This window comes from Callospermophilus lateralis, chromosome 15 (assembly GCF_048772815.1).
Source record: "Callospermophilus lateralis isolate mCalLat2 chromosome 15, mCalLat2.hap1, whole genome shotgun sequence".
NCBI lineage: Eukaryota > Metazoa > Chordata > Mammalia > Rodentia > Sciuridae > Callospermophilus > Callospermophilus lateralis.
Genome location: NC_135319.1, coordinates 21202737 through 21226109, shown reverse-complemented (window position 1 = coordinate 21226109; position 23373 = coordinate 21202737). Strand labels below are relative to the sequence as shown.

General features: G+C 46.0%; 1 protein-coding gene across 2 annotated transcripts in view; it reads left to right on the top strand.

The window, feature by feature from the left end:
• Nucleotides 1-443: 443 nt before the first annotated feature.
• Nucleotides 444-23373, top strand: part of Arhgap22 (Rho GTPase activating protein 22) — a 180662-nt gene continuing 157732 nt past the window's right edge. For both annotated transcript variants that reach the window (XM_076834536.1, XM_076834535.1), the window contains exon 1: nucleotides 444-545. In XM_076834536.1, coding sequence (XP_076690651.1) covers nucleotides 494-545 — 52 coding nt within the window. In that variant the 5' untranslated portion in view covers nucleotides 444-493. The remainder of the gene's footprint in view (nucleotides 546-23373) is intronic.

Genomic DNA, 23373 nt, shown 5'->3' with positions numbered 1-23373 from the left:
TAAACTGAAATCACATGCAAAATTGCAATGTTGTTGTTGAACTCATTTTCAAGGCTCTCTGGAAACACAGCTCCCCTTAAATCCAGGTCTGCTCATTGAAAACAAATCAAATGTACCAGCTGATGTGCACTGAGGACTTTGCGGTTTACAAAGCCCCTATTTCCTCCTTAAACATCAGTTCACTCTGAGAGGTGGTTGTCATTATAGGTCCCATTTTACAGAGTGGAGGAACTGATACCCAGAGGCTCTGTAACTTCTCCAAGACTGCTCTGAGAACCCAGGGTATATGTTCTTCTAAGGGACTAATTCCTAACAGCGAACGTCTTGTTTGAAATCCAAGAAAACACCAGATAAAGGGCATTCTAAATATATTTCTTTTCTATAGATGAAGATCTGTTACTGGAAAACAGGAATTAGCTTGTCTGCTTGAGGATGTGGTTGGCGCTTTATAAAAAGGATATAGAAGAAATTTGCACAGATTGCCAGCTTCGTTATGCTGCCGACGGCTTCGAGCAAAAGAAAAACCTTCGCAGCCAGATATTTCAGTAAGAATTTTATTATCCTCTGTGGGGAGGGAGGGTTACCTTTGCTCTTGACTTCTTCCTTGGGGGATGGGCTCACCGGGGTCCCCAAAGGTGCCATGTTGGTCTTGTGGGCTGAGAGGACAAAACAGCATTGGTGGGCAGGGTCCTGCCCTCTTTCAGCTCAGGGCACCAGCTGCTGCCCTGAACCAGGGCAGCTGCTCTGTGTGTGCCTGAAAACAGAGGCTTCAACACAACTGTGATTGTCGGGGGTGTTGGGCTCTGGTGGCTCGGGACTCTGATGACATTCAGTACCTGTAAGGACTACATGGTGCAGTTGGATCCCTGCTTGAGAACATGCAGGCTGGTGGTTAACTAGGTTAGAAAGGGTGAGGATGGCTTAGCAGCCCCCCGTACAGCACCTGATGAGGCAGGACTGCTGTCTGGTCACAGGCAGGTGGTGGTTGGTTTGGTATCACACAGATGCTGGGTCATGCAGATCTTCTTCCGGTCAGTTGTGCAGGTGCTGCCTGGGTCACAGGCAGGAAGGAGCGGGTTGGGTAGGTCTGGCATGAGGTGATGGGCCTGAGCCCCCTTGGGATGATGAAGAGTGAAACTCCAGATGCTGGCAGGAGAAAGGCAGTCAGTGGTCCCCACCCTGGCTCCACACGACAATCACTGGAAGAGCTTCTAAAAATCTTCCGGCTCCTCCTCTGGAGATTCAGGTTTAATGGCTCTTAGGTGGATCCCAGGCATCAGCATATTTTTTAAGTCCCCGATGGATGTTATGTGTAGCCAGGGTCCGGAAGCAGCAGATGGAGCCCAGGGAGGGCTCCGACTCCGCACAGCCTCCTTTGCCGTGGTTGGAGTGGATATTTATGGGGCTAGGGAAGAAGGCTCTCTATCCACAGAGATGAGAACGAGGTGGGCTGGAGGCCAGGATCCTGGCTCTGACTCTGGGCTGGACTCGAGCTGAGAACCTGTCTCACATTAACATCCCTGGATCTTACTTTTTACGGATGAAATGAGGGGCTGGGGGAGAAGGTGAGATCAGCTTCTTGCAGTGCAGATGCCAATCCTTTGAGAAAGGAATAAAGAGGATATTGCATGAGATGCTTGAATTTAATGAATTGGATTGAATTAGTGTTTGTACCGAGGTGAAATTCTCATAACATAAAATTAACCATTGACAGAATGTAAAATTCAGTAGCAATTCATATATTCACCTTGTGCAACTGTTACTCCACCAAGATCGCAAAACATTTCATGCCTCAGGTTCCTCACCCCAGCCCCCAGGAGCCACCAGTCTGCCTTCTGTCTGTGTGGATTTACCTATTTTGGATGTCTTATAAACAGTCACACATCTCCTTTTACCTCCAGCTTTTCTCACCTACCACAATGTTCTCAAAATTCATCCATGTAGTTGCATGTATCAATATTTCATTCCTTTGACTTGATTAATTTTTAAAGGATTGTCCGACCTCAAACACTTTGGCAGCTTTGTAACACGGGCCGTGCCATTTCATGAGAGCACAGGAGGAGGTGGCTTCTCCTCCAGGTTGTTGGTTGCCTGATTGTCTAGGCGCCTTCTCTCTCCCAGCTGTGGGTAATTCTTGAGGAACTTGACTTTGCTTTCAACGGACATTTCCAGAAACTTGGGGCAAATGGGAAGTTCTTAGGGGTTGAGTGGTGCTGTTGTACCTTACATTTTGCCCACAGTTTCACCAAGTCAAGCATCTGCCAGAACTTCCCCTCTAACAGGAAGCCAGAAGCCAGTTTGGTGATCCCTGTGCTAAACCCTCACCCAGCAACAGGCACTGCCCTGGGCCCCATCACTGGGAGGCCCTTGACTTCCCTGTGGAATTGCTCTGCCAGGTCACACCCACTGCAGCCTCTTTTTCTCACCAGCTTTGCCAATTTCTGCTCCCTGGTCTGTCTGGTCCTCTCCCAGGACTGGTGGCTTCTTCCTATAGCTGCTGCTGCCAGACATCCTTTGCCCCTCCCACAAGGAGCCACTTATCATCATAATAAGAAACATTGTGAACTCTGCCTATTCCCAGCCAGAGCATCCAGAAAGAGAAGGTCTCTCTGAATCCTGTCATCCCTATGGGTCTCCAACACCCTGGCCCACTAGTCAACTTCAGGGCTAAAGCCACAGGGGAGTGTGGAATGGGGTGCTCCACAGCATCCTCCCCTGCCTCTGTGCCTTTGCTGCCCTCAATGTTTTCTGTGTTTATTAGTCATTTATATATCTTCCTTGGTAAATGGCTACTTTATTTTTTGCCCATTATTTCATTATATATTAATATGGTCAATTCCCAATTCCTATTATCATTTTCATATGGCTTATCTTTTTTCAGTTCTTTTCCTCTCAGTTTGTGTATTGTAGGAACTCTGGATTATGATTTTCCACATGAGTAATATGTCATTATTTATTTGGTAACTTACCTGGGCTAAATTTGTGAAATGTGTCTCCCTCATAGCATGCAACCATAGAGTCTCTGTTTTATTTGCTTTAAATTCTTGTTTTTGCTTTTAAACTTGGCTTTCTAAGGTCACCCCTGTCTCTGTGAAATCTAGTAGCCGCCAGTGAACGGACAGATATTTTGTTCAAATCTGGAGGCAATGAGGCTCCCATTCTCTGATAGCGTGTGGACAGGGAAATTATCTCAACGTTCAGCTTGGTGTAAGGTTGGCTCCGTTCTTCTTTTATACTCTGCAAATATCTACAGACTTAAGAGTTGACAAGAATCAGTGGGCACTCCAGGCCCCCTCTGGTTTCTACATGCACACAGACCAAGCAGGACTACACCTGCCCCAAACATGACGGCAACCCAGACGAATGCAGCACTGGTCCTCCCCATCTCCCACTGCCAAGATGGTCAGTGATACGGACGATGCCGTTGACTGTGGGCATTGCCCATCACTTGTAGCTAAATGAGCCATTCCAACTGGCAGCCGATTCCCTTGATGTGCCCCACCCAGACAGAATCCTTGGGAAGACTGAACAGTGAGGGTAGTGGGGTAGGAATAGCCCCAAGCAAGACTTGTACTGGCTTTACCCAAAGTTTAGCAGTTTTTCAAGCAGAAGCATTTTTCTGTTTCACACATTAGGTCAATTTTCAGCACACAAAAATGGCTGTGTTTGTCAGGTTGTTTTAAATTTTTTTAAATACATGGCAGCAGAATATATTACAATTCTTATTACACATATATACCACAATTTTTCATATCTCTGTATATAAAGTATGTTGACACCCAATTTGTGTCTTCATACATGTACTTTGGATAATTATGTCCATCACATTCCTTGCTAATCCCCTGCCTCCTCCCTTTCCCTCCTTCCCCTCTTCCCTATCTAGAATTCATCATTCGTCCCTTGTCCCATTTCCCCTTCCCTATCCCACTATGAGTTAGCCTCCTTATATCAGAGAAAACATTCAGCATTTGTTTTTTTTGGGATCGGCTAACTTCACTTAGCATTATCTTTTCCAACGCCCATCCATTTACCTGCAAATGCCATGATTTTATTCTCTTTTATTGCTGAGTAATATTCTTGTGTATATATGTCACTTTTTTTTTATCCATTCATCCACTGAAGGGCATCTAGGTTGGCTCCACAGTTTAGCTATTGTGAATTGTGCTGCTATAAACATAGATGTGGCTGTGTCCTTGTAATATGCTGTTTTTAAGTCCTTTGGGTATAGTCCATGGAGAGGGAGAGCTGGGTCAAATGATGGTCCCATTTTTAGATGCTTTCCATATTGGCTGCACCAATTTGCAGTCCCACCAGCAATGTTGAGTGTACCTTTTCCCCCCACATCCTCACCAACACTTATTATTGTTTGTCTTCATAATAGCTGCCATTCTGACTGGAGTGAGGTGATATCTTGGAGTAATTTTGATTTGCATTTCTCTGATTGCTAGAGATGATGAGCACTTTTTCATATATTTGTTGATTGATTGTATATCTGTTTCTGAGAAGTGTCTGTTCAGGTCCTTGGCCCATTTGTTGATTGGGTTATTTGTTTTTCAGTGCTTACCTTTTTGAGTTATTTATATACCCTAGAGATTAGTGCTCTATCTGATGTGTGAGGGGTTAAAATTTGCTCCCAGGATGTAGGCTCTCTGTTCACCTAACAGATTGTTTCTTTTGCTGAGAAAAAAACTTTTTAGTTTGAGTCCATCCCATTTATTGATTCTTGGTCTTAATTCTTGCACTATAGGAGTCTTATTAAGGAAGTTGGGACCTAATCCCACATGATGAAGATTAGGGCCTACTTTTTCTTTTATTAGACGTGGAGTCTCTGGTTTAATTCTTAGGTCCTTGATCCATTTTTAGTTAAGTTTTGTGCATGGTGAGAGATAGGGATTTAATTTCATTTTGTTGCATATGGATTTCCAGTTTTCCCAGCACCATTTGTTGAAAATGCTATCTTATCTTTAGTGCATGTTTTTGACACCTTTGTCTAATATAAGATAAATGTAATTTTGTGGGTTAGTTTCTGTGCCCTCCATTCTGTACCATTGGTCTACCAGTCTGTTTTGGTATCAATATCATGCTGTTTTTGTTATTATTGCTCTGTAGTATAGTTTAAGGTCTGGTATAGCGTTGCCACCTGCTTCACTCTTCCTGCTAAGAATTGCTTTAGCTATTCTGGGTCTCTTATTTTTCCAGACAAATTTTATGATTGCTTTTTCTATTTCTATGAGGAATGCCACTGGGATTTTGATTGGAAATGCATTAAATCTGTATAGTATGGTAGTTGGGACCTGTCCTCATCGACAGTCTCAGATCTGTGGGTGCCTGGGGCAGTGGTCTTTTAGAAGCATTTGTCCAAATGCATGGTTGGCTTCTGGAGGATCAGCTTCTTGCAGGCTACCCTGGCAGGGATAGCAGCAAAATGTGTATGGAGGCAGATGTTCTGACTGACCTGTTCACCCACTCCAGCCTTCCTGCGGAGGAGTTCTCAGAATTAAGCCAACATCCCAGCCATTATCAGGAAGCCCCTGTTCTTTCTTCTTCTTTCTAATCAAAAAAGGAAGAGAGACAGGACCTGATGCCACTACCAGACTAAAAGCAATAATAAATAATAGCACTGAGGTCACTTTTTCCAGTGAACAACTCACTCCAGCAGAGCGCTGCCCCTGAACCCCTGGAGCCAGCCTGTGAGACGGTCATATTCCCTTCTTACGGGGGAGGACTCTGAAGCTCAACCTTGCTGAGCGTGGCTCTCTCCTACCCCCAACCAGGACGTGGTGACACTGTGTATAAGCTTGGGCTCCCCAAAAGCAGACTTAGGACAAGAGCTTGGACACAGTGGTTTATTTGGATGTGTTGATGCCAGGAAGCAGTTCTGAGGGGGCTAGAGAGTGACACATGGAAGAAAGGAAGCCAGTGTCAAGGCTATTGCCACATCAACAGGCTCACTCCACAGGGGCTCTGGAAAGCAGTGGCCTGCCTCCCAGGATGTCCCAGAAGGAACACCCTGTTCTCTTGTACCCTCTGCCGAAGGCTGACCCAGGGCTATGGACAGCTGGACTCCTGGGCTGCATTCCTTTGCTTGGGGCTCAGCAGGGTCTTTTGGTTTCAGAGAGAGCCCGAGGCTAAGAGACTGGAGAAGGAAGTGAGCTGGGGCTGAAGTTAGCTGTCCAAGGCAAATGACACAGATACCCAAAGCTGTGCCACAAGCTGTGGCCTCTACCCCCCAGGTGTTTTCCCTTGTGCAGGTTAAGGGAGCGTATGAGCTGGACAGACCTGAGTGATACAGAATGGGGGGTCCAGGAAAACACCCACCCCAGTGCACAGGAGAGGATAGAGAACAGGAGACAGAAGGTTCCAGAAACAAGGTGAAGTGCCTCATTTCACCTGCTGCTTGGTGAAGGAGCCCCCACAGGTGCTAAAAGTCCTTTGCTCATGGTAAGCAGGAGGGAGAGCAGCTGCTTGTGTCCCCAGGCTGCCATAATAGAGCACACCGCCCGGGGGGTGGGGGGGGGAGTGGTATAAACAACAGAAATTCACTTCCTCATAATTCTAGTGGCTCAAAGTTCAAGATCAAGGTATCAGTGGGTTTGGTTTTCCCTGGGCTCGCTCTCTTGGCTTCTCCCTGTATCTTCACATAATCATCTGTGTGTGTGTGTGTGTGTGTCTGTCTGTCTGTCTGTCTGTCCTGATCTCCTCTTCTCATGATGACAGCATTAGATTATGGCCCACCCTAATAACGTCATTTAATTTAATTACCTCTTTGAAGGCCCCTCTCCTATACAGTCACATTCTGAGGCACTGGGGGTTAGGATTTCATCTTACGAGTTTTGGGGGGACACAGTTCAGTCCTCTTGCTTTCCTGGGCTCTGGGTTGCTGGTCCTGAGAGAGAGTTAAGAATTTGTGCCCAGAGCTGAGCAGAGCTGTGGGCAAGTGTCTAAGCAGATGTCTGCCAGATGCTCTGGTCTTCCCTCTGTGTGTGTCCTGATCTCTTCTGAGTCCTAATGCCTGCCAGGAAGCCAAGCAAAGCCCACACATGCCCACCACCAGCAGCTGAATCAAATAAGGGCTGAGTCAGCAGCTTTCCTTGGAGACCAGCTTCCTGTGATGATTTCTGATCCTGCCCATCTGGAAGAAATGACAACCCTGAGAACAGCTGTGGAATAGGAAACCACAGTGAGGTCCATGGCCCTCCACCTCTGCAGCTTGCCCTCCTGTGTGGCTTCCTTTAATACCAGAACAGCTCCGTGGGGGTGGAGAGGGTCTCTCTGGTGGCAGGATAAGGAGACAGAGAATCAGGAAGTTCATTGACTTCCCAAGGCACACAGCTATCGAGCCACAAGAAGGAAATCAGCCCATATCTGAGCTGAACCCTCTCTGCCTCTGCCTTTAGGGACCTTGACCACATCCCTTGGTCATAGCCATCAAATCCACCCCAGAAATTGAATGTGCCCCTCTGGCCACCCATAGTATGACTGAGTTAGTGGTATAAACTGGCTTCTCTCATCAGTTAGCTGGCTGGCAGGCGATATCACCAGCCAGTCACTGCAGAAACCAGGGCAGAGGAGACAGCATCCTGGTGGTGTGGAAAGATAGGGATGAACGTGGAACATGGATGTCCATTGAATGGACTTTCAGAGATCTGCCCTAGATGCCTTCCAAGCCCATCCTGAAGACCAGTTCAGCCCAGTGTTTAGTAAAGACAAGGTCCCGGCCAGGTGTGGTGGGGCATGCTTTTAGTCCCAGCTACTCAGGAGAATGCGGCAGGAGGATCACAAGTTCAAGGCCAGCCTCAGCAATTTAGTGAGGCTCTGTCTCAAAATAAAATGAAAAGTTCTGGGGCTATAGCTCCATAGCAGAGCAATTGCCTAGTGTGAGTCAGGCCCTGGTTTCAATCCCCAGTACTAAAAAGAAAAAAAAAAAATCAGTTCAAAGAAGGGCACAGGGTAAATACTGAATAAATAGATCTTCCCTTCCATATAAACAATAGAATCCTACTGTTAATCTCTGGCCTTTGAACTGTGGCCTTTGGGAATTTTTTAAAAACAAAGTCAAGTGCTAGGGTTGTGGCTCAGTGGTGGAGCGCTTGCCTCATACATGTGAGGCACTGGGTTTGATCCTCAACACCACATGAAATAAATAAATTAATTAAAGGTATTGTGTCCACCTATAATTAAAAATATTTTTTTTAAAAAGTAGAATGATGGGGACCCTGGAAACAGAGACACAACACTAGGAGCCTGGCATGCAGCCTTACTGATTATCATTGCATGTTCATGGAAAAAAATTCAGATAGCATAGGAAACTGTAAAGCAGAAAGCAAGTGACTCCACACCCTATTCCCACTCTCCAGAAATAGCTATTGTTATGTCCAGAAAACTAACACACGTGTGCATCTTTCCTTCAGTTAAGAACATTAGTGAAATGGTAGCATGCACAGTTTAACCACCAGCTCCTCAAGCTCTGTAGCATCTGCCCTGTGACTTTACCCACAATGGGTCAGCAGCATCCTGCCTATCAGCCTTAGGGTATGTTGGAGGGTGATACCCTGATAAGCAGAGGCTGAGATGGAGATGAGCCCAGAGGAAGATCATCAGCATTGGCCCCGTGGAGAGGGCAGGAAGCAGGACCCAGCAAAGGGAGGAGTTAGTTGCATTGCGATGCAGGTTTCTAGAAGCTTCAGTCCACTCCACACTTAGCTCTGAGGCTGGGGAGGGCTTTGAGCACTGACCTAAGTCAGAACAAGAAAGCCAGGCTTCTATTCCCCCCAGTGACCAGCTATTGTGGCTCCTCCAGGAAGAGAGCACACCTTAAGTGATGAAATTCCCAGTGGAGAAGGTGGCTTAGGGCCACGCATCAGCAGCTGGGTGCTAGACCCTTCAGTCTTCAGCCATCTGGGTGGAAACAGCAAAGCCCACTTCAGGTCATCTCTAGATTTTTACTGTTACAAACAATGCAGTGAATGCACCTTTCTCTGCAAAATATACTTTCTGGAGCAGACTCATGGATCAGGGACTCTGCCACCATCAGGCCACAGCTGCCTCTTGAGGATAGCAGGCTTCTTTAAGCTCAGAGTGCCAGGGTTGATAGATGGAAAGGTGGGCTATGTTCCTTTACTGGGACACATGTCACCATTGCCCACCCCCCCATGCTACTACCTAGCACCAAAGAAGATGATTCCTGCCACAATCTGGCTGGGCACAATTCAGGAGCCACTTGTCAAAAGAAACTAACTTTATTTTTAGAACCACACACGATAAACAAAACAGCTCCTCAGGAAAAAACCCTCAGAGCCCAACTGCCACCACCGGCTTCCCACAAGCCACACACCCCAACAACCTCTTCCTCCCACAATCCTCCTGCTCTTGAGGCCGATTGGCTGGGTCGCATGGGCGGAGCCAAAAAAGTCCCCCAATGAGCAGCTCCGTGGTCTGAAAGGGCAGGGAAACAGCCCAATGAGCATCACCGCAGAGGAGCCAATCAGCTAGATGTTGCTGGGGCCGCTGTGAGCCAATCATCAGCTGGCAGTCTGAAAGTTTGCTGGGGCCCCTTCGGCTGTGGCTCTCAACAATTCCAGTGGACCACACAGAGAATGGAAGGGGGTTAGGACCCATTTTGTGATGAAATCCTGTTAGTTATGAATGTGCTTTAACCTAAATTCCCAAGTTCATGTTTCTACTGCTTTCAAAAAGTCCTTATCCTTTAAATTTGCCAACAGAGGTCACTGAGAAGAATCAAATGCTCTAAAAGTATATTTCTGGGGCTGTGGATTCGTTTGGGATCTCTGGGGTGGAGGTGTGGAGCCAAAAAGCACACAATCAGCTCCAGGTGCATATGGCGGACACCTGTGCCGGTCCTCCATATCCACACAGAAGGGGACCACCTGGTGTTTACTCAACCTGACAGGCTGGGGTTGAGTTGCCAGCTCTTAGCCAGTGACCTTGGACATGTTACACACCCCCTCTGAACCCTACTTTTTTCTACAAACAGAAATTGACAAAACCTCTTTGGGCTGCTACATGTGTGATCCAGAATAGTGGCATCTGGCTCGTGGTGGGTATTCAGCAAATGTAACTGCTAATGTGATGATGGTGACATTCACTAAGAGTATATACTGCCCCACGACACAATGCACTCATAAGTATGTCAGGGCTGGTTCTGTGAGTTCAGCACAGAAGGCAAGGCTATTCTGAGCAGAGAGGTGCCCATCAGCTACCCCAGGGACTCCCAAGACTGATTTGCTTGTGCAAGGAACAGGGAAAGGCCAGATGTTCGTCCCCGTGCTGCCAGCTCTGGCTGCTGACCACCTTTCTCTGAGTCCAGAACAGTGCATTCACTCCTTCCTCTGGGACTGATTCTTCAGGCAACTCATATGCAGGGCCAGGGCCCCAAGTTCAGGCAGTTCCTTTTGCAAAGGACATATTGTACCCCTTCTTCCAGGCTGAGACAGCCTCATAGCCAGACCATATGACTTGTTAATCAGAGCTCCAGGTGATCTGAAAGAGGCCATGTGTGCCTCCTCAGCCAGCCCAAAGTGCCCAGCTACACCCATGAGTATGACAAATTGTGTCCAAATTTATTGGATTAGGATCTCTCATAAACCCTTCAAAATATCAGCAGAGACTAAATTCAAAATTTTCAATGTGCTAAGAGAAGCAGGGAGCATGCTGTGGATGGAGCTGCCGCTGCTCCGTGGGGCTCTGCCCTGTGTGGTCCTGCATTCCTGCTCCCTCTGAGCACCTGCTCTCCAAACCCTGTCATGGGCACCAGCCCAGAATGGAATGAGACAGGCCCTGTCCTTGAAAGGTTGAACCTGGAGGGAGGACAGCCACCCTTAGACACCTGTCTTGTCCTCTTGGATTCTCTAATACCAATTGAGAACCGAAAAATTCAATTCAGTTCAGATACCAACTGCCTAGAGTTAGCATAGACCTTGCTGGTTAAGTAAGGTCTTAAGCCCACAAAACTCCTCCAACTTCTGCTTTCTGTGGCAAATGGGTGCCCTGGCCATCCACATTTCTACCCTTGACTACACGTGTGTTCAGGGGTTCCCACCATCCATCCTCAGTTTTAATAATTCACTAGAATGATTCACAAAACTCAAGAAAACTCTTTACATCTACTATTTAATTACAAAGGATACAAATCAGGAGCAGTCAGATGGAAGAAATGCACAAAGCAAGGTCCTGGGGAAGAGCTGCAGAGCTCCCACGTCCTCCTGGGCATACCATTGTGCATAGTGGGTCCATCCACCTGGAAGCTTCCTGAACCCAGGTGTGTAGGGTTTGTTCTGAAGGCTTCGTTATATAGGCATGGTTGATCCAATCATTGGTAATTGGTAATTAAATTCCATCTCTAGTCCCTTTCCTCCTAAAGGAGGTTGGGCTGAAAGTTCCAACCCTCCAGTCCCCCAGTTGGTTCCCTAGGCAACCAGCCCCCATCTTCTCAAGAGGCATCTCATTAACAACTCAGGTGCCTTTGAAAAGAGCTGCTGTGAATAACAAAACATGCTCCCCTCACCCCATGGGTCAGGAAGTTCCAGGGGCTTTAGGAGCTTGGATGTGGGGAACCAGTTAGAAAGGATAAAAAGCGATTTCCCCCATTATTACCTCCCACCTTCCAGGTGCCTAGAAATAGGGGGACTGTGTCCCTCCTTTGTGGTATCCACCATAGTTCTTCACACTAGGCTTTATGTAGCCTTAGTTATTAACAATTACACATAGAGAAGAAGGGATTGACTCTTCTACCTTCCAGGAACCCCTGATGATGTTACCTTGGGTTTGGAATAGCAGCCAGGGCTTCAACTCTGAAGGCAAACACTTAATAAATGTCAATGCCACACTTCTTAGTAGCCACCCTTGAATGAAAACCTGCTAGATCTCAGGACCAACTAAAAGCTCCATCTATTTTGCACAAGTCTTCACAGTGACCCCAGGGGGATAGATAATCATGAACCTTAATGAGACAACTGAGACTCAGAAAAGGTTAAGATGCTGGATATAGGACTGGGGATGTAGCTCAGGGGTCAAGTGCTTGCTGAGCATGCCCAAGACCATGGGTACCACCTTCAGCAAGGGGCAATGGGAACTCTGGAGCATCAGAATTCAAACCCAGCCTGTTTTTTTGCCAACATCCTATGCAGTCTCCAACCCAAGTTCCAGAGCTGGAATAGGACACAAGAAAGAACTAAAAAAAAAAGTCTCTTTTTGTGAGTCTTTGTTATAACTAGTTCCCATTTAAGAGTGAGATAAAGTTAGCAATTTCAGTATTGAAAAGGAGCATAAAACTCATTGCCTTGAATAGTAAGCAGTTATCCTGGCTTCTGGTCCTGTGAGTCAGGGCCCCCTGAGCACACAGCTGCCTGTCTGCTGGGAGTTGGTGGTGAGGATGGCCTTTCTCACAATTGCAGTGGTTGCTGGCTGTTGGCTAGAGAGAAAATGGGGCTCACAGATGCAGAGAGAGGTCAGCAATTTGGAAGGTTTTTGCAATCAATCTAGTAAAGAAGGGGCATGGCTGCTTTTAAGAATTAGAGGCTCATTTGGGCTGGGGTTGTGGCTCAGTGGTAAAGCACTTGCACAGCATGTGAGAGGCACTGGGTTCGATTCTCAGCACTGCATATAAACAAATGAATAAAGTAAAGTCCATCAACAACTAAAAATACATTAAAGAAAAAAAAAAAAAAAAAGAATTAGAGGCTCATTTGCCAAGATCTGTTGGGCTTGATTTCCTGGTGTGAGCTAAGCATTTGGGGAAGAACTTTCTAGGTGACAATGAGTGTTGCCATAGTATGAAGTGACTCCTTTGCTAGGGTCCAGGATGGGTGGGTGGGGATGAGTGTGAAGCAGAGACCATCCCTTTGGAGCCTGGAAGTTGAGGCCTCAAGGGATCTTCCCTCCCCGACGCCCGGCCCAGGCCAGAGGGAATGCCTGGCAGAGCAGACGTGAGCGTGAGCAATGCAGGGAGGCCTATCCTTGGCAAAGGGAGTAACCTGAGCACCATCTGGTCTAACTCCTGCTAGAACCAGCCATCCTTAAACTGAGAGAAAGTTAGGAACGGCTTCACAGAGAAACACAAAATAACAGCACAGGAAGGCATGGTCCTTAACTTGAGCACATTGGGAATATCAAGGGCACTTTTGAAGCCAGTTCATGAATTGCAATTTGGCAATAATGTGTTATGATTAGGATGAAATCTTAGAGACAGACCCAAATTCAAGTCCTGGCCCTCCCAATTCCTTCAGCTGCACCAAGTCTCTCAGCTAAAACAAGGGGTCCTGATCATATTTAACTCTTGAGTATTGTTGGAGCAAAGTACCTATCAGAGTTCCCTGGCACACAGAGTCTGTTCCATGAATGTGGTATAATAATGACTTCCTCCCTGCTGTTAAGGGATGTCTCAGGGGAAGTAGCTCTGTATCAAGGACTTCCTCTATGGCCTCACAGTCCTGTGAGGTAGGTCTTGCCCCTATTTTGCATATGAGGAAGCTGAGGCTCAGAGAGGACAAGTGACTGGGCCAACTTCCCAAAACTACCATAGGCAGGTGAAGGATCTGAACTCAGGTCCCCTGGGCTCCAACATCTAAGTACCCTCCATGATGCCCCAGGCCTGCCTGCAGTGACTCTTTCTAAATGCCAGAGGTGTGTAATAGTCACAGAACATCACCATGTCCCTTTTATAGGTATGCCACCTACTCTTCACTCTGTAGCTTAGGTGTCACCCTCTAGAGACTCACCATTATAAGGAGCAGAACCTCCTGTTAGGGTTAGAATGCCGTAGAGCCACTTCACCCTCACCAACCTGCCCTTTGACCTGTGCTTCTTTCTCAGTGACAGGGTCTAAGAATTGGCTGAAAATAGCTGTCTTTCTATTGGCCCAGTCGTGTCCTCTCGGATCTGGAAGGTGCTATGGGAGTTATCCGGGGCAAACCCTGCCTTTCCTTGAAAGAGAAAACAGATCCACTGAGGGGAAATAATTCAGGCTGGATGGAGCTTACATGTTAAAACGAGGCCTCAAATTTGGAGACCAGGTGTTGAACACCTTCATTTCTCTGGAAAATAATGCTCCTAAATTCTCTCATTTGAGCAGTTCTTGCCAGATGACATTCATATCCTCATTTTAAAGAAGAGGAAACAGAGGCAAGGACAGGGTCTGTCTGTGCTCATCAGAGGCTGAGCTGGTGCTGGAAGAAAAGTGTGACCACAAGGGCAGATTCAAGACAAGTAACTGAAAAATTTACATACACACACCAATGGTGAGGAATTTGGATTCACATGGAGGGGGAAAACCCACTCTAACCACTAGTAATTTCAGGAAGTGGTATTTTGTGATCAATTTGACTTCCCCTTGAGAAATGTGACAGCAAATGAGTCACAGGGACTCTCTGTGCTGAGTTCCTCTTTGGGGATATGCTCCTGGGAACACTCTCACTGTGGCACTTTCTGTGCCAACCCCAGGTCTGACCTGGACGTACGACAAGGACTCCTCCTAACCAGGCACTTGGTTACGGGCCCAGGTTTCTTTAGAACATGGGGTGACTCCTTATTCCCAAGGTTTCTGAGGGAGGGCGGTATCCTGACCTGGGCCACCCAGGGGCCTGGTGGGCTCTCTGTCATTCTGTGCACGTGTTCTGTCTACCGAGAAGTGGTAAACCCTTTCCACAGCTTCTCCCGACTTTCAACCAAGGCACCATTGCAAGTTTCCTTGATCTGGTGCAGTCGATCACTTAACCCATAGTTATTAAGGTCCCTAGAGACCCAAAACTATACAAGGGATGACATGTTTTCTTGAGGAGCCCATGGGAGAATTAAAACCCACAGCTAAAAGCAAAGATGCTACCTCTCAAGATCCCAGGTGGCTCTGAGCAATGTGGCTGACTAGCTGGGGTCAGCTGAGAACAGCAGACACTTCTTATAAGCCCCATCCCAGAGACCCTCAGGGCTGTCCACAGAAGGCTTGTTGAAGGCTAGAGGGAAATACCAAGTTCATTGCCAGAGAACCAGACAGGACCAGATGATCCCCAGCAGTGAGCAGACAAGGTCAGCCAGCTGGAGATCACTGACATGGACTGCTGAGACACTCTTTGCTACTAGTCACCAGGGACAGAGGTTTTTGTCCTTTAAAAGAAGGGGATGACATATTGGTTAGACTTTATTATTAACCAGTGTATGAAATCTAGAGAATAAGCATTGAGTATGGGGAGGAGCAGGAGCTGCATCACCCAGTGGGTAATGAGAAGCCCCATTGGCAGAGCTCCCACCCCAATGTCTGCCTCCCCTCTCTCACTACATCAGAGGCTCTCAAGAGCAGGTTTACTGCTTCTCCAGGAATCTCTTCAACAGTCAGTTTAAAGGAAGCACATTCCTATATTTTATGGAGGACTAAATATGCATCAAGCATCATGCTACATGCCTTAACTTGTTGATCTCATTTAATCTCCAAACAATCCTGGGAGGGGATTATTACTGCCCCCATTCTCAGTTGAGATAAATGAGATGGCACCAAGAGATGCAATGATGTGTCCACTCCACTTAGCCAGTATATGATGGTGCTAGATTTTGATTCCAGGACTGATTCCAAAGCCCAGGCTCTGTCCATGAGGCCACACTCCTCCCATCATACAATGGCTAGAAACCAAGAAAGAAAATTCAGATTAGAAGCTAAGAAGAACGTTAGAGTCTGCAGAGAGTAGATGGGAGTTGGAGCCCCAGGCACTGGGACTTAGGATATTCTCAACTGTGATGCTGCCCGTTAAGGGGTGAGGGGGCACATGAGTGTGTCCCTGGTCTCACCTCCTCTGAAGTCACCTCCTTCTTTTTGTGCCCTCCCCGCATTGCATTCATGCTTAGACACTGCCTGATGAGTTATGCAAATCTATAAACAGAGAAGTGATGTTTGGAAAGGCATGAAATTATCAACCAGAACAAAAGATGCACACGCCAAGGAGATCAAAACAAACTGAAAAGCTAATGAGCAAACTAATGTGTTCCAATTACACATATAGCTCCTTGACTTACAATGGAGTCACACCCCAATAAACCCATGATGAGTCAAAAATACCATAGATCAAAAATATACTGAGTAACGTGTAACATACCAACACCCTGGCTTAGCAAACAGCACCTGAAGAGTATCTGTTGCTTCCACTTGTGACCACAGGGTAAACTGAGAGGTGCAGTTCACTGCTGCTGCTCAGCATTGCCAGAGTATCCTGCAGCATACCACCAGCTGGGAACATATCAAAATTCAAAATGTGGTTTTTCTATTGAGTATGTACCACTTTTATATCAATGTAAAGGCAAAAATTTGCAAGTCAAAACAAAACACAGATAGTCAGTGACTATCTGCATTACCCTTGATCAGTAAGAACATAGATTTCGCTTAAGCTATGAAAATACAGCTTTTTTTTGGTCAAAGTCTTGGGAAAGAATTAATCAGTATGGGTCCTCTAAGAGTTTATTGGGTTGTCAATGGATAGAGTCCAGTTGGTTCTCAATCATCAGGAGCTTCAGAATTGTTGATATACACTCTTACGCATGTCCTCATATGGTGTGTATGGCATCCATAGAATTTTCCTATGTGCAGCCTTCCTGTCTTAGCATCAGGAAGGCAGAGCAGAAAGATCATCTCCATTGAATGGATGGGGAAGCAGGCTTAGATGTTAAGGGGCTTGCTCCAGGGCACTCAGATCAGGGTAAGTGGAGCCAGGAGTCACTCTCAGATCTGGCACTTTTATGATCACCACTGCCCACAGAATGCCATGTGACTGTTTGCCTGGCCATGGAAATAATTTCCATCTTGCTTTAGTTGGGACTTTAATCTCCTCCTGCCTAAACCATCCCATTCCTCCTCCTGGATTTCCAGCCTCCTTGCCCAGCCGGGGAGCCATGCTGGAGTGTGAGCTGGAGTCTGAGATGGGAAGATGAATGAGCCCAGTGGCTGTAAGTGGGGAAAGAGGGGATATTAGTTCTCTTATAGAAATAATGAACAAAATATATGAAGTACAAAGGAGGGAGCCTTCTGCCCATGGACAAAGGCATTTCTGAGGAAGTTCAATGTTGAGGTCAACATCCATAATAAGACATTACCCTGAACTTTGACCAAAACACCACCATACTGTGGCCATCTGGAAACCAGATTTTCTCTTCTTTCTAGGATTTGTCATTGATGTTTGTTTAGTTTCTATTGTTTGTTTGATGGCTTTTCTTAAATAATTTTGTAAAGCAAATATTGTTTGTCATTTGTGGCCACTGACATCTCCATTCCATTAGCTTAAAGGTCAGATAGTAAATGAACAGAGATTTCTTTAAACACTTAGAGGCAAGAATTTCCTATTTTCTGCTGGGTGCGTTGGAGCATGCCTTTAAGACTCAGCCCTGCAGTCTGCAACTCTGCCTTACTCTTTACTTCCTTCTTGAGAAGAGCCTGAATATCAGCCAGAGGTGACAGCTCAGGGCCTCCTCAGGTCTTTACTGAGCGTGCACACAGCCCTGACATGTGCATGGGTATGTTGGAGCTTTTCTAAATTCTTACTCTCCAAAGCATCTCATTCCCCAGACTTTTCTCCAAAATTTTTGTCCCTACTGTTGTCCATTGCCCAAGGTAGCAGTGACCAAAACATTTTCCTTTGAATATTTTTGAAGAACATTCCCTGCTCCCTGCTTGGCTTTGGAGAGCTCCAGGTTAGAATAGCCTTTGACTAGGTCTTTCCCTCCCTATGGTAAAAATACTGGCCCCAGGGCTGGTTTTACAAGGCTTAGGTCGAATTGGAGAGTTGGAATAGAACTGGGTCACAAAGCTTGCTGTTCTTACTCAGGCTTAACTGGGTTTTCTAATTATTGATTCCCCTGACACCACACTCTCCAGGAGTTTCTCCCACCTCTATGTGTATTTAGTTAGTGCTCTTCAGTAAACCCTTTTCTTCCTCCTAACAATCCCTAGAGTTGAAGTTTCTTAGAGTTTGGTCTTGACTTCTCTCTTTTTCTTTCTTTCTTTTTCTTCCTCCTCTCCTCCTCCTCCTCCTCCTCCTCCTCCTCCTCCTCCTCCTCCTTCTTCTTCTTCTTCTTCTTTTACAATCTTAGTAATCTACCAAAGTTAGATCTCCAGCCAAGACACTCCTTTGAATAAAATAATCTTATTTTAAACTCTTTTCTCAATATCTCCACTTACCTGTCCCTCAGTGGGCAAGATGAGATCATAAGGACATGTTACCATGAGGCTGGTGTATATCTAAAGACTAGCAAGAAATGGTCACTTGGTTTGGCTTAAATTGCTTCCCATTTGTCTTAACTAATAATCCAGAAAACAGAAACAACTGAGGCAATGAGTGGGTACAATCCATGCAGGATTCTGCTGACTTTGAGGAGTTCAGAACCAAGTTGAATGAACTTACCATCTTTCTACTAGACTTTACAGCCCATTGTCCATTTTGCCAATGGGATAGATGAATATTGAGGGTCATGGGATTAGTCAAGTAGATGCTCATTGGTGACCTACAAGAAAACAGTTTTAGTCAGTTGTGGCCGTGGTCACAGAGACCACATCATGATAATGCTCCATTGAGAACCCGTATGTGATGGACAGGGGTCCTCTGAAAGCAAATCACTGAGGACACGCTGAAGTAGGGCAATATGTGTACAGGAAAAATAAACACAAGAATACACAGGTAAGGATCAAATAAAAAGGAAAAAAAGCATGGGTCAGAGGTAGGAGGACCTTGACCAGCAGCAACCTCTGGGTGAGCTGAGATTATGAACAGCCCTGACCAAAGAAAACAGGATGACAGGCCAGAGACATAGGAGTGAGGTCTGGAAGGATGGACTGTGGCTTCCACTCAGACATGCAACAATTAGGTTGATGGCATAATTGGGGAAATAGGGAAGGAAATGATATCAGTGTGAAAAAGGACAAGTAGGAGACTGTACCATCTGTGCCAATTCTGAAGACAGGAAAGAGAGAGGAGAGGACTGTAAAAACACGGAGAGCCATGGTATAAGGCTCAGTTTGAATTCTTAACACTGTAAATCACAGAAAGGCAAACCAAACCAACTAAAGTCAGAAAAGGGAATTTATTGGAAGTTTACAATATCTTTTGGGATCTGGAGAACCAGGCTTGCAAAATGAAGAGAAATGGCAGTGGCTACAGAGGACCTAAAAGTTAGAAGCACAAAGGTCATCCTTTTGCAGACAGAATGGGCAGGACACCTCCCTGTAATGGAGGGCACCATCTTCATTGTTCCTGTTGCTAGCTGTGAAGTTGGCTCTGTCCAGGAGATTCAAAACCCAGGCAGGGACAGCTGGTCAGCTCACTCTCAATCACATGGCCCCGTCTAACTGCCTGCTGGGAACAGAGCGGATCTTCTCCTTATGGCTTCCAAAGAGGGAGATGGGGAATTCCTCCAGATCAGGGAGGGGCTAGATATTGTACCGCCAAAAGCCAGACTCCATTCCACCAAACCAAATGAGGAGGAGGGTAGGTAAAATCCTAAGCACAGGGAGACTTGACCGACTTTGCCACCTCGGAGAAAGGAGCCAGTAAAGGAAGACTAAAGGTGCAAAAGGTAAGGAAATGAATAGAAAAGCAGGTAGAGGTGCGCAGAGCAGTGGATGAGACAGGCAGGGAGGAATTTGACTGTGGGGAGAAGTGTGCATGGAGAGGGAAGGCGCCTGGGAAAGTTCTGTTCTTCCCATCTGTTTCCATTCCTGCCTTCCCCCTGCAAGCAGGTGTTTTCACAAGGGAGAAGGCTTGTTTTTCAATAGTGCAAAACTGACCAAAATGGTGACTCATCTTTTTCTAAAATCTGACTCTTTGTCTAAATTTCAGGACCATCTCCTTGTTAGATGATCCCTCAGTCCATACTGGCAGTAACCCTACACTTACCCTGCCCTGCCCTGCCGCCAAGAAGTGTGATATCTTAGAATCTCAGGGTATGGTGTTTCCAGGACCCAGAAACACAACTGCCCTATTGTGGGTGGTCATGGTTCCTTCTTTCTTCTTAGTCATAGGCTGCCAGGATCCGCCTTGGACCGAGGTATGGTCTGGTCAATAGGTGCCCTGCAGGACGCCCACACTCAGGGACAGAGCCTGTGCTACTGTCAGTTCCACACACACGGATAGAAGATCCTCTTTCTGAGAAATCCACAGGAAGACTCTGCAGCTGAACAAAATTTAGTCTGAAAGCTGCTCAATGCAACAAGGAGCTCAGAAAGTGGTCCAAGTCCAGCAAAGATTTCTAAGTGAACAGTATTTGTTCTCAACTCAGAGACTTAAAAATGAAGCCCATGAGCTCTATAGAACCCAAGGGTGGTAGACACAGAGCCCCCTTCAAGAATTCATTGCCCAGCTGCAAGTGGGGTCAACTGCCAGCTGCTAGCTGCTGCCTTTTTTTGGGGTGAGCCTGAGCCCTCCCAGCCAACTTTGACTTTGTGTTCTTCTTGGGTTCCCCCAGCCAATAACTGCACAAGGCAGTGATAGCCAAAGTCAGGCTCTCCTCACAGAGGCCCAATCCATAACTGCACGAGCTCAGGGTACATGGCCTGACCAACTCTACCAGGCTTTTTCAGGGAATCTACTGCTTAGAGCCCCCACATGGGCTTGTAGACATGCTGTCAGATTTTCAGGGGGTTCTGACACCCCCCCATCTAGGTTCCACTATCTGTCTTCTTTCCTAGAAGGTGTTAATCCCAAATAAGACTCATCTCAGCATTTGTTTTGGAAGCCCAGCTGGGACACCACTTATTCATTCATTCTGCGTACTTTGTCCCAGTCATCATTGTGACCCTTAACTGCTGCAAAGTTAATTTTTTTAAGTATTTTTTTTAGTTTTAGAGGAATACAATACCTTTATTTTATTTCTTTATTTTTATGTGGTGCTAAGAATCGAACCCAGTGCCTCACACAGGCAAGGCAAGCCCTCTACCACTGAGCCACAACCCCAGTTAAATTTGGTGTGTGACAAGCACTACAGTGAAGGCTGGAACAAAAGCTAAGCCAACTTGGTGGCCCTAATCCAACTCTCTTCAAGACCAGGGCTGCAAGACTATAGAAATATGCCCATGGATATAGGCCACAATTAAGGGGCTTTCCATGCAAAGCTTCTGTGACCTGGGCTGACCCTTCTTGCTCTGGTCTGGTTTATCTGGTGGTTTTCCAATGCTCAATTTTGAATTCTGCATCTTAATCCTTCTGTTCAGGGTCCCAGGATGCTAAAGACCCCAGAAAAATGGGAGTCCAGGGCTCTAGACCCCTTCTGGAGATCTGGCCTATGAAAGGCATGGACTGTAGGGAATGGACAAAACTGCAATGAAAAGCTAAGTTGAAGCTGGACATGGCAGCACATACCTGTAATCCCAGTGACTCAGGAGGCTGAGGCAGGAGGATACCAAGTTTGAGGCCAGCCTTAGCAACTTAAGAGAGGCCCTAAGCAACTTTGCAAAATCCTGTCTCAAATTTTAAAAAATAAGAAAATAAAAAGTGGTGACAATGTAGGTCAGTGGTCAAGTGCCCCTGGGTTCAATCCCTAGTACCAAAAAAAAAAAAAAAAAAGCCGAGCTGAACATCTGACCCAAGGTGGAGATAGAGGTTCTGCCCAAGGCAAGAGGATTACAGGCAGTATGGAGAGAGAGAGAGAGAGAGAGAGAGAGAGAGAGAGAGAGAGAGAGAGAGACCCCTGCACACTGCAGTAGGGCAGCCTGAAGTCCCCATGTGTCCAGTGGTGAGACAGACCAAGGGCATGCTAGTAATATGAGAAAACAAGGCCACCATAGTGGCCTAAAAGTTCATCTTTGATGAATTGTATAAAAGTTTGCAATTTAAAAGTCTAGAAAGAAACTGGCAGGGTGATGCACACCTGTAATCCCAGCAACCAGAAGTCACAAGTTCAAGGCCAGCCTCAGCAATTTAGTAAGACCCTGTATCAAAGTAAAATTTTTAAAAGGGCTGGGAATGTAGTTCAGTGGTAGAACACCCCTGGGTTCAAAAAAAAAGTAATTTTTTTAAAAAAAAATCTAGAAAGCATATTTTAAATCCAACATAATGCAAGTTTTATGAATAGTTGTTATTTGGATTATGAGTGGAAGGACAGTAGGAACTCATAATTCCCTAAGTCTGGTATCCAGACTTATAGAAGATCCCAGGGGACTTGGGCTGGGGTGAAAAGGAAGGTAGAAAGATGACCAGTCCTAATGTTGAAATACTGAGCAAGGAAGTGACACTGGAACAAGGTCTGGAGGGATATGCCAAAGCTTTGTAGGTAAACTGCGCTCAGTGGTGCATGCCTGTAATCCCAGCTACTTGGGCGGTTGAGACAAGAGGATTCCAAGTTTGAGTTCCATTTGGGCAATTTAGCAAGACCCTGCCTCAAAATAATAATAATAATAATAATAATAATAATAATAATAATAATGGCTAAGGATTTAGTTCAGTGGCAGAGCACTCCTGGGTTCAATCTCCAGTGACAAACATACAAGACTCATTAGGCAAGGAAGGGCAGGTGGCATGTATTTTTGGTGGGAAGATTGATACAGTGGAATTAAATTTCTTCCTCTTACAACCATCCTAGTTACTTCCAGGTTGACAGCGAGGACTTGACTCCACTCATTCAGAGACCCAACTGTGTGTTATCTACCCATCTACATGGGACTGCCAAGGTGGCCCCATCTCAGAAACCAGAAAAAGGGGAAATTAACTTGCAGAGGCATCAGGGATCAGAATGCCCTGGGCCAGGACTCAAAGTGGCCTCATCATTTCTAATCTTGAACAATGGCCAGAATACAGTCACACTTAACTGCAAGGAAGCTGGAAATGTAGAGCATCTGAGTGTTCCCAGGAAGAAGGGCAGAACAGATTCAAGTGGAGCGCTGGCAATCTCTGCCCAGAGCGGCACTTCACAGTGACTCAGGTACCAGAATAAATGTGTTAGGCAGTGGCCAGAGGTGTGCTGACAAGTGCCTAACAACAGGCTCTCTGAAAGAAACAAATTCTTCAGCTCTGATTGATAGCACTGTTTGACTTCCTTGGTGCACATAACTCCCACCACAATTGATTTCAAACTACCAGCATGATGTCATTGAACATGGAATTGGGAAGAGAGGCATGGTAGCCACTCAATATATAGTATTCTCCATTCTGTATAGGATGGATGTAAATAACCTTAAGAATAATAAGATATAATAAAATGATTAGGAAGTGATGAGTATTTATTTGAAATACAGTTTATTTAATTATAAGTTCATATCATTTAATTTCTAAGGCTGCCCTCTTTAATGCACTGGCTTGCAAAATTCCTGAAAAATTAACCATCAACTCTTTTGCCAACTGATACTGGCTGGCTGCTCCAGCACACCACCGAGATGGGCAGCAACAAGAGAAACCA